The sequence below is a fragment of the Dermacentor andersoni genome, chromosome 5 (genome assembly GCF_023375885.2).
Source record: "Dermacentor andersoni chromosome 5, qqDerAnde1_hic_scaffold, whole genome shotgun sequence".
Classification (NCBI taxonomy): Eukaryota; Metazoa; Arthropoda; class Arachnida; order Ixodida; family Ixodidae; genus Dermacentor; species Dermacentor andersoni.
Genome location: NC_092818.1, coordinates 30,917,726 through 30,929,926, shown reverse-complemented (window position 1 = coordinate 30,929,926; position 12,201 = coordinate 30,917,726). Strand labels below are relative to the sequence as shown.

The 12,201-nt window shown below is 44.3% G+C and overlaps 1 protein-coding gene across 1 annotated transcript in view; it reads right to left on the bottom strand.

Annotated features, from left to right (window-relative positions):
* Zwilch (zwilch kinetochore protein) overlaps nucleotides 1–12,201 on the bottom strand; it is a 96,961-nt gene that overhangs the window by 36,382 nt on the left and 48,378 nt on the right. The window contains exons 9-10 of the mRNA XM_050177475.3: nucleotides 11,112–11,205; nucleotides 6,036–6,188 (exon numbers count right to left, since the gene is read on the bottom strand). Of these exons, the coding sequence (XP_050033432.2) occupies nucleotides 6,036–6,188; nucleotides 11,112–11,205 (247 nt within the window). The remainder of the gene's footprint in view (nucleotides 1–6,035; nucleotides 6,189–11,111; nucleotides 11,206–12,201) is intronic.

Below are 12,201 nucleotides of genomic sequence, written 5' to 3'. Positions count from 1 at the left end.
ATGTGAATGAACATTCGACCATTTTAAACAAAATGCTTATGAGGACTGCAATCTCCAAGAAAAAGTCTGCAGGGTGGAAGTTCGTGTGGTGCTCTGGAGGGAAAATCCTTGCTCGAGAAGACGAGGACTCGGATGCTATCGGAATTGCTAAACAGTCTGACCTGGAGAACGTAAACTAAGGATAATGGTGCACCTACCAGTTCGACACACTTCAGAAAAATGATGGCAGGACAAAATGTTTGCCAGTATTACGACTGACAAACTTTTAACGAAAAAAACAGGCCAAACAAAAGACAATTTTCAGTTATACATATAAACATGCGAAGCATAAAAAACAAAGTGGACAGTCCTGAAATACTTCTTCAGTCCCTAAACATTAAATTTTCTTCAATAGTATTCACAGAAACTTGGCTAACACACACAGACACGGTGCCGCACCTTCCTGGTTACAAGTGCGTAAGCCTTAGTAGGGATATAAGAAGGGGTTGTGGTATAGCAATTTTTATAAAGGAGAGTGTACAGTATGACGTGCTGAGCGACCTGACTATATGCGATCAAGATATTGAAAGCCTGTTTGTCAAATTGTCGAACGTCACTGTTGACGCAATCTACAGACCACCCGCAGGCAAATCGATGGAATTTATCGATTTCATCAACAATGCTCTACGCACTTTACAGACTTTACAAACAAAATCATTTATGCTTTTTGGTGACGACAATATAGACACCATATAAGGTAGTCCACGTGCAAGAGACTTTCATGACGTACTAAATTCCTATGCCTGTTCTAATCTGATATCACTGCCAACCAACAACACCAACATAAATGATGCAAATGTTACGGCTGGTGTTCTCAGATATGACATCAGCTATCATTTGCCAGTGTTCTGCTTGGGCTTTCCTTCTGAGAAAAATTATGTTTTTCCTCAAGAAAAAATTTCATATCGAGCAATAACTGAAGAAACCTTGATGACGTTTCATAACTACATAGCGGAAGAGAACTGGGATGATGTGTTCAAGCAACGCAACGCCACACTGGCTTACCAGGTCTTTTTGATGAAATTTCAGCATTGATACGATTTGGACTTTCCACTCCGAGAAAGTGCCCAGAAAAGTAAACGGATTAGAAAACCATGGGTTACTACTGAGCTGTACAGAATAAAAGAGAAAAACCGAAAATTTCAACAGTTTCTTAAAACCCGAGACCCATGCGTACTGAATGAATTCAAACAACTGAGAAACAAATCGAACTCGGATCTAAAATACGCAAAGTCTAGTTATTTCCGAACTAAATTCCAGGACGTTCAAAATGACAGCAAGAAGACATGGGAGCTACTAAACAACATATTAGCAAGAAACCAAGCTGACTGTGGTGTGAAGGAAATCTGCATTGACAATGTGCTTCTAACTGAGAACGATTTAGTAGAAGCAATGAATCGGCACTTCGTCAAAGTAGGTGTTTATTCAGGACGGCATGGCACTTCCAGTGACTGCGTACGTATAAATAGCTTGATGGAGTCAATCATGTTTGCCCCTACAACGTCTCATGAAATTGAAACAATAATAGGGAAATCTAAAAAACCAAGTCGCTTGTGGTGATGACGGGATAAAAGTTTTGCCTATTAAGCATGTTGTATGCTTGATAAGCCCCATATTATCGCATCTAATAAATCCGATGCTTCTTAGCGGAGAGTTTCCAGATGAATTGAAGATCGCAAAAGTTACGCCTGTTTACAAAGGTGGTGAGACCAACATTCATAATTACAGGCCCATTTCAGTTCTGACTGTTTTCAAATGTATTTTAATACGTCATCAATCACAGGCTAAGCGTTTTTTTTAAGAAGTACCGAGTAATAACAGAAGCTCAATACGGCTTTCAAGCAAACAAAGCAGAGATTGCTCTCGTTGACATAAAGGATAAGGTAATTGAAAATATAGAAAAAAAATTGCTCACTCGTGGCTTATTTATAGATTTAAGCAAAGCCTTCGACACTGTTCAACATAATATTTTGTTAAGAAAATTAGAAGTATTAGAGCAGTGGCACTAAAACTAATCCGGAGTTATATAGAGAAACATTATCAATATGTACGTCCTTCAGCAAACTCGAAGTACAACAGGGCGTTCCCCAGGGCTCTATTCTAGGACCCCTACTCTTTCTTATCTATATAAATGATATTATACCAATATATTTATCCCCGCAATTAATAATGTATGCAGACGATACTAATGTTTTTTTCACCGGAGAAACCATGCAATGTTTAGAGACGTCTGTTAATGACTACTTCCTTCAGTTATCTGCGTTGGCTTGAAAGAAATCGCTTGAGTCTAAATATAAATAAAACAAAGTACGTCATTTTTAAGCCAATTAATAAACGTGACTGCTACCCAGTTAACATTATATTTGAAGGATGCTTGCTGGAACAGGTTACTGAACTTTTTAGGTGTCTGATTTAACCACAACCTCTCATGGAATACTCAAGTTATTCAACTAAAATCAAGCCTGTCTCGCACTATTGGGTGCATTTACAAAGTACATCTAATACCCAAACGTTTAAAGCAGGCACTATACTATTCACTGGTTTACTTTAGAATGAGCTATGGGATTTGTGACTTGGGGAACAACAACAGCTAGTAACCACTACAAAATTAATTTATTACAAAAGCAAATTTTGTGCATACTGGAAAATTTTAAAGGCAACAAGCAGTTATTGAGAACACAGCCATTATTTACCAAATATAACATGCTGAAGGTTGACCAGGTGTACTACTTTAAGCTATTGCAATGGATCAATAAATACAGATTACATATTTCCGTAGCACCCAGCTCAAGTTCATGCAGTACCCGAAACCTAAAACAAAAAATGCCGCAAGTTAGAACCAACTATGGAAGGCAAGCATTATCTTTTCAAATAACCAATGCTCTAAACAGAAAAGATACGCAAGTAGACTTCAATAAAGGTGTACATACATTTAGGAAATACCGTAGGAAGTTTCTTGTGAACAGTGACATGTTTTCATTACTGTAAATTACCTCAAAAAGTGCGCTTTGTTCTCCCTTGTCATTCTCCTCTAAGCTACTGCAATATTGATACACGACTGTGAAATTGTGTTTGGTTTTTGTGATTTAAAAAATTAAATTATGGGGTTTTACGTGCCAAAACCACTTTCTGATTATGAGGCACGCCGTAGTGGAGGACTCAGGAAATTTCGACCACCTGGGGTTCTTTAACATGCACCTAAATCTAAGTACACGGGTGTTTTCGCATTTCGCCCCCATCGAAATGCGGCCGCCGTGGCCGAGATTCGATCCCGCGACCTCGTGCTCAGCAGCCTAACACCATAGCCACTGAGCAACCACGGCGGGTGGTTTTTGTGATGAGTGCCATGGCTATGAATGATGGTGTTGAACGAGCTGACTGGTAACTGAATTGCTGTTCTCTGTGTTTGAGTTGCAGACATTGTGTTGCATATGTAATTATTTTGTGCCAATTATTTGCTGTGATGACTTTATACTCGAGCAGCGACTAGTCCCCCTTTTTAATATTGCCCAATGTCTGAACCTATGACGTCTCTGTCTGACAGAACTTTGTTGATGTATTTTGTGTGTGTATATTGTGCAAGGGGGCCGGGGCCCTTGTCAGGTGCTCTGTCGCCTTTAGCCTCAGCCCCCTCTTAGACTGTGTCTGAGCAAACAATAAAGAAAGAAAGAAAACTGTTGAAGTTGCAGTTACATTCATTCAAGTGACTGAATGAATACAGTAGAATCTTGGTCATACGAATTTCAAGGGGAGGCGAAAATATTTGTATCACCCGAAATTTCGTATCACCAAAAAACTAGCGAAATCCGTCCCGAAACCATGAGACACGCATTAAAGAAAAAAAAAACATTTATTTACGTGGAAAGAAGTCACGTATGTCCTTCAGAGTCTTCTTCTCCGCGAGGTCGGCCAGCAGAGAATTTTCGAAGCTAAAGAACTGCGCTGTAGTGTCCTCACGCACAGTCTCGGATGTCACAGCACGCTGCAGAATATCAAGAGCGTGCATAGTTTCGGCTGCCGACGGTGGTTGGTCATCACCATTTTGGCACTCGTCTTCTTCATCGTCACTGGTCGAAATTCCAGGCTGCGACGATACATCCTCCACGATATCTTCCACTGTGCGCAGGGCACAGGGCACGAGATCGTCGTCCACGGTGATGAAATCATCGGCACTGCTGCTAACGCCAAGCTGGTTCCAGACATCAACCGGAATTGGATCTGGCACTTGCGAGGTGGTGGCCACTGTGGATTTAAAAATCCCACACTTTGCGAAACAAATCGCGATGGTTGCAGGGGAGACGCGCTCCCAGGCCACTGCAATAAAATGCATAGCACCCAAATGACTGATCTGCATATTTGGGTCCTTACGGTCAATCTTCGCAAGGAGGCGGCGCACCAACGAACCCTTGAAGTGGTGCTTTATGTTTTTGATAATGCCAGCATCCAGTGGCTGCAAATGACTAGTGGCGTTCGGGGGCAGGAATACCACTTTGATGCTCTGTAACGTCATGTGCTTTCGATGCGCCGCACACTGGTCCAGCAGCAAAACAATCTTTCTGTTCTTGCATGACATCCTATGGTCCAAGTATGTGACGAACTCCATGAACAGAGCCGAGGTCATCCACACCTTTTTATTGGCTCTATATGTGCAGGGCAAACGACCGGCTGCCTTGAAGCATCGGGGCTTTTGGTATTTTCCAATGACGGTCAGTTTCATTTTTTCTGACCCATCAGCATTGCAGCAAAACAAAACCGTCACACACTGCTTACTTTTTTGTCCTCCATGGCAGGCTTCACCCTTGAAGCAGAGACTCTTTTCGGGCTGAAGGTTGTAAAACAGCCCTGCCTCGTCAACGTTAAAAACATCGCGAGCGTCATATGCCACGATGAAAGACTGCAGCTTGGTTGCCATCCAATTTTCAATGACGGTGGCATCAACCTTTTTCCCTTCGCCGCAAACGGTTTTGTAGGAGAGGTAAAGCTGTGCCTTAAATGGGTGAATAGAGCCACCAGAGGCCTCAAAATATTCAATTCCAAGCGTGAGTGCGATGTCCGCAGCCTTCTCACGCAGAAATTTTCCGTCAACGTTGACGCCGGCTGCGGTGACCTCTTTAAACCATGTTAGGAGAACTTTTTCTAAATTTACATGGTGAGCAGTCTTCGCTTTGGAGTTTACGCCAAACTGCTGCACATTCTGCCTAATTTGGTCGCGCTGACCGACGATGGTAGGCAGCGTAGAAATTTGCAGGCCTAATTCCTTGGCCATGTCAATGCGCCTTTTCTTGGGCTCTTCATCCACCTTATTCAGAATATCCAGTTTGTCCTTCAAGCACAGCGCCTTCCGCTTTCGCGACATCGTACTGATTGCAGTACCTTTCGGGCTGACGCGATCAATGCTCGTAAAACGACACACGCAAACAACATGCTGCACTTCCGTAGTCGTAGCGCACGAGGGAACAAAGAAGCGGGAGCTGCTGCTGGCATGACGTTCTGCGTGCTGGCTGTAGCGGAAAGACCAGCGGAACGGGCATGCAGGGCCGCGAGAAATGTGCAGAGGACTAATCGCACCTGACCAGTTGGGTTGGCTGGTTCGCAGGGCGAATGGACCAATAAGCAGCGGCGCTAGCCTCGGGCAACAACAAAGTAAAAAGAAAAAGGCGAAGAGGCCACCCCCAAACACTAGAGAGAGAGAAAGCTTCACTTGCCTCGTCAGCCTCCCTGCTACCACGGAATCCCAAACCAGCCGGTCGCGGTACCGAAGCTCGTATCACCTGGTGTGACGCGGAAATGTGCTCGGAACATCCGAATTTCGGCCCATTGTACACAATGCTTTTGGGCGGGGGAATTTCACGAATTCGTATCACACCGAAATTCGTATCAGCCGGGTTCGTATTACCGAGATTCTACTTAAATGAAGTTGGATGAGAGTCTATCAGAGGTCGATTGCGGCCAACCATTGGCTGGAACCCTGAGAGTAGCTTGGCACGATGTCATACCTGACATGGCGTTCCACATCTCGTCAGTGAAATCCACGGGCTGCCGCTTGCTCATGACCACTGTCTCAACGTAGAGGTCAAAGTCCACTGAGTTCCAGCCGACGTCTGCAAAAGGCGTCCCCGACTTTTCTCGATAACTGCCTTTACGGGACCCTGCACAGTGGCATGCAAAAAAGACAGAACAAACACTGTTAACATGTGATGAAAGTCCATAACAGAAAGATCCAGTAGGGCTTCACTGACTTGTCTTGAAGAACAAAAAAAAAGAAAAAAAAAACCGTACAGCGGAATTTCGATACGAATTACTTAAGATTATGGAAAATGCCGTGTTCATATCAGCTAAAATTTGTATGGCTTTAACAGGCCACAACCATAGAACTAAAGTAAAGGTAAGACATTCTCAGGTAAGACACGCCAATGTATGAAAGCCCCTAACCCTACAGCTAGAATAGAACTGGCAGAACTTTCGAAGTTAATCAACAAGCATAAGACAGCTGACATAATGAAGTATAATATGAATAGAATTGAACATGCTCTCAGAAACGGAGTAAGCCTAAAAACAGTGAAGAAGAGACTAGGAATAGGCAAGAATCAAATGTATGCGTTAAGAGACAAAGCCGGCAATACCATTACTAATATGGATGAGATAGTTCAAGTGGCTGAGGAGTTCTATAGAGATTTATACAGTACAAGTGGTACCCACGACGATTATGGAAGAGAAAATAGTCTAGAGGAATTCGAAATCCCACAGGTAACGCCGGAAGAAGTAAAGAAAGCCTTGGGAGATATACAAAGGGGGAAGGCAGCTCGGGAGGATCAGGTAACAGCAGATTTGTTGAAGGATGGTGGGCATTTTGTTCTAGAGAAACTGGCCACCCTGTATACACAATGCCTCATGACCTCGAGCGTACCGGAATCTTGGAAGAACGCTAACATAATCCTAATCCATAAGAAAGGGGATGCCAAAGACTTGAAAAATTATAGACCGATCAGCTTACTGTCCGTTACCTATGAAGTATTTACTAAGGTAATCGCAAATAAAATCAGGAACGCCTTAGACTTCTGTCAACCAAAGGACCAGGCAGGATTCCGTAAAGGCTACTCAACAATAGACCATATTCACACTATCAATCAGGTGATAGAGAAATGTGTGGAATATAACCAACACTTATATATAGCTTTCATTGATTACGGGAAAGCGTTTGATTCTGTCGAAACCTCAGCAGTCATGGAGGCATTACGGAATCAGGGTGTAGACGAGCCGTATGAAAAAATACTGAAAGATATCTATAGCAGCTCCACAGCCACTGTAGTCCTCCATAAAGAAAGCAACAAAATCCCAATAAAGAAAGGCGTCAGGCAGGGAGATACGATCTCTCCAATGCTATTCACAGCGTGTTTACAGGAGGTATTCAGAGACCTGGATTGGGAAGAATTTGGTGTAAAAGTTAATGGAGAATACCTTAGTAACTTGCGATTCGCTGATGATATTGCCTTTCTTAGTAAACCAGGGGATCAATTGCAATGCATGCTCACTGACCTGGAGAGGCAAAGCAGAAGAGTGGGTCTAAAAATTAATCTGCAGAAAACTAAAGTAATGTTTAACAGTCTCGGAAGAGAACAGCAATTTACAATAGGTAGCGAAGCTTTGGAAGTGGTAAGGGAATACATCTACTTAGGGCAGGTAGTGACGGCGGATCCCGATCATGAGACGGAAATAATCAGAAGAATAAGAATGGGCTGGGGTGCGTTTGGCAGGCATTCTCAGATCATGAACAGCAAAGAGAAAAGTGTATAATAGCTGTGTCTTACCAGTACTCACGTACGGGGCAGAAACCTGGAGGCTTACGAAAAGGGTTCTACTTAAATTGCGGACGACGCAACGAGCTATGGAATAAAGAATGATAGGTGTAACATGAAGGGATAAGAAAAGAGCAGATTGGGTGAGGGAACAAACGCACCTTAATGACATCTTAGTTGAAATCAAGAAAAAGAAATGGGCATGGGCAGGACATGTAATGAGGAGGGAAGATAACCGATGGTCACTAAGAGTTACGGACTGGATTCCAAGGGAAGGGAAGCGTAGCAGGGGGCGGCAGAAACTTAGGTGGGCGGATGAGATTAAGAAGTTTGCAGGGACGACATGGCCACAATTAGTACATGACCGGGGCTGTTGGAGAAGTGTGGGAGAGGCCTTTGCCCTGCAGTGGGCGTAACCAGGCTGATGATGATGATGAGGATGGTGATTCTCATTTATTTACAATCGTTGCTTCCAGTTGAAATGAATGGTGGCTTTCTGGACCATTCTTCCTTTATTTAATGAAACCATTCCCAGAATGTGCAAATCTTAACAGTTATTTCTAAAAAAATGTTGCCAGTAATTCCCTGCAGGCTGCAGTGACTGCTTTAAAGTGCACGGGTGTATGCCAGGATCATGGGAGACCAAAGTTTTACATGCAGTAGAACTATGTTCACACGTTTTCGAAAAAAAAAAAAGGGAGGTGGGAAAAGGACATACTGATGAAGGAAACGTATGATCAACTAAAAAATTTGACAGACTCAGTGGTAGTCGAGATCTGCATAATCTGAAGCATTGTGCAAATCGTGACACGAGACACCAACGCCCATCAAACCGGTGGCTCGAGGCACGTTTTTTTTATTTCCTATTGCGTAGTGTTTTAGGACTGTAACAGGAAACTGAAATAAAGTAAGGCTGGTGGGTGACGCCAGATTCAGCAGGGAACTGTGGCGCACTTGCATTATCGCCTGCTAAAAGTGTGCAGTGAGCTTCCAATGGCACCACACCCCTTGCGCCTTAAAAGACGGCAGATGAGGATGCTTATCGCAATAGGGTTAGTGGTGACAGCTGTGGATTTGGCGTGCGATGAGCCGGCAGGAGCTCTGCCAGTACTGGAGTAAGAAACTGAGTGCGCACCAGCATTTTCATGCGAGACAGGCGGGCTAGCATTGTGGAAAAGCTGCAGCAACGGGAAGCTACTGCTCATGATCGCGCGCACCTTCCGCATTTTATTGTTTACGTGGCATCTAGCAGCTGTAAAACCTATTATACAATCGCAGTTTGCCGATGTACTGAACATTGCTACTGAAAGAATATTTTTCAGGAACATATGAAAACATTGGGAATGGGAAATCGTATGTACAGTAAAACCTCGTTAAACCGCACCCGCTTAAACAGTAGTTTCGTTTTAAAAGTAGTAAAGTCAAATCCCCGACTCAGCGGCCATTGAACGTAATGTGTTTTGCATCCGCATAAACCGTACCAGCTTATTGCGTATGCATTGGTTAAAACGTAGTGTTTCGACTTTTAGTCGCGCAAATACAGCAGTGCATCGTCTCCAACGGGCACCAAGCCTCAGAGATCAGAACAACGGCCTCCAAGCGCCCTGTGCGTTTGCGCGTGAAGTCACATCAACATCAACATCATTTCGACGCCGTGCCAGAGAGCATTGTGGCGTCGTGCAAGCGAGGACTCACGTCATGCTCAAGCTCAGATAAAAAGGACGCCGGGTGCTCAGCACAGAAGAAAAATTAGACATTGTCCATGCAATCGAATGTGACATGAAGAAGTCGGTACTGGCACGCGACATGGGTCTACTGTTGACTACAGTGTGTGGCATTTGGAATGCGAAGAAGTTGCTCGGCAGCGCTGCTGCGACCGCGAAGAGATGTCGGCTATGAGGTTCGACTTTTCACCATCATTTCCTCTGTTGTTGCCGAAGTGTCACCTAGCGACAGTGATGAGGACAACACGGAAAGCGACAGCACAGGCGATTCAGGCCCGGCAGTGGCAGAAGCTGCGCGTTACGTCAGACTCATGAATGCAATCGTCGCGACGAGAACGGGGGCGCGATAACGCAACTATTCCAAACGAAAAGTATTCCGAACTCCGGCACCCGGCAATGAAAAAGGCGCCCCTGGATTTCTGCAGCACTACTGCACGTGTGCACGGAGAATACACAATGCTAACGAGGGATCTGAAATGCGAGTGTTTGCCAAGAAGAGGGGGCTGGCTGAAAAGCTGGCACGCATCTTCAGTAAGTTTGAGACCATTGTCGTCGTAACACTTTTGCCGCGCAAAGTGAATAAATACTGCATCTTTTTTCCCCTTTCATCGCACTATCTCTGAGTTCCGTTTTCGACAGGTAAGTGGGCAAGCTCATGCTATTTCGGTTAAACAGTACTACCGTTTAGTACGTACTTTTTCCGAGCTCCAGCCAACTACGGTTTAACGAGGCTTCATTGTAATGGGATCTTATCGACAAGACTGTAGCCGCATCGCAAAGGTGCACTGCAGCCACACCTCCCCGACTGACAGAGACTTCACAGTGGCTCAGAATTTTGTATCATCATCCATAGTAGTCATCCTATCATCAACATAGTAGTCATCCTAAAATAGAATGCAGTATTCCATCCAGTGCATTCTAGAGGTGACGTTTTCAAAATTCGTACCACCCTAAAATTCATACCGATCGTGATCCCACTGCCGCGATTCAACTGTATAAGGTGAGACTGTAAGTATTGCTTTCAGTTCTCTCTCGCATGAGCACAAGAAATGAGAAACATGGAACGCATCAGGGGTCATACTCTGAGACGATCCACTTTGGCGATACCATCGCCTCGGCCATGCCTTCGCCATTTGTGGGCACCGATTCGCTGTTTTAGCAAAATCAGATGAGCTACGTCATCCTATTTTGCTCAACCATCATCAGGGTATGCCTGATGTCGATACTATCACCGAAGCAGATTGCTTCAGAACACGGCGCCAGGTGGTTCATTTTTGTCACCCCCTTTTTTTTTTTTTTTTTCGTGGTTCTGAGCTAGGCACCAGAAACTGCTGACACATGTTGGAAAGACAGCATAAGAGTGTGACATGCTGCCTGGGCTGGTTAAAGTTAAATTAATTAAATTAGGTGGGTTTTACGTGCCAAAGCCATGTATGATATGATCTTGAAGTGCAACCAATGAAATGCAGCCAATGAAAAGAAGGCAACCAATGCAATGGCAAAACAAGAACACTGCAGTTGGAGAGAGAAGTGGCAGTTGCAGTGCACTGACCTTGCAGGAGCGCCGTCACCTTCTCAATGAGAGTTGGCCCACCGAGATCCGGCGCCCACGCAACTGCTCCCGTAGTCAGGCACTCAACAAGTTGCTGAAACACAAGTGCACAGTAGTCAGCCAGGGGATGACGAAATTGTTGCCATGAAAAAAAAATTGCCGGGTTCGAGATCCCGAAGCAATGCATACGCTACGGGAGGCACTCCAGATTAATTTTAACCACCTTAGCATGCAACTAAACATAATGTTAAGTATGCAAGCATTTTGCCCAGTAATGCTGTGACGGGCTAGTTCGCTAAACATCATGGCTAGATGCACTGCATAAGAAAGTGAAGCTTTATTCTGCTCTTTCTTTTTTTGGCGATAGTAACTATGTATATATATAATACCTCAAGCACATAAGCTCAATACTCTAACCATCAGGTCACCGACGCTTGCCTGTTGCATGCAATTCTAGGCGGTCCTCACGCATTTCCTTGCTGTCGCTACGAGGCTAGACTAAGAATGCATGTACCCTCTTGAATAAAAAAAGTTCAAGGGGCACTTAGTTATCCCTACATGGATGAACGAGAAAGAATTGTGGCCACGTCAGCAGAAGCGCAGCGACGTCTGGTGGAACCACTGGCAGAGTCACGTGACTCGAGCGGTCATGTCAGCAGAAGCACCACAACGTGACCAACGGTGTTTGTCATAAGGTGTGCACAACACAAGGTCGTGGGTTCAACTCCCACCACAGGTCATGGGTTTGTGTGCCTTAATTAAACATACCTTAATTAAATATGTGTTAATTAAAGTCATATTCATTAGTACCACAGGTTGAGGGTTTGACTCCCATCAAAGGTTACGGGTACGACTCCCAGCAAAGGTCGTCTTCGTAGCCTTTTTGTACCATGATGTGGTCACGCCGACAACACTGAATTTTTCATGCTCCATTTGATGCTTTCGCCTTAGTATGCGAAAGTAAATGGGCAGTAAATGCAGTAAATGAGGGCAGTAAATGGGATATAATAGGGCTCAGTGAAGTTAGGAGGCCAAAAGAAGCATATACAGTGCTAAAAAGCGGGCACGTCCTGTGCTACCGGGGCTTAGC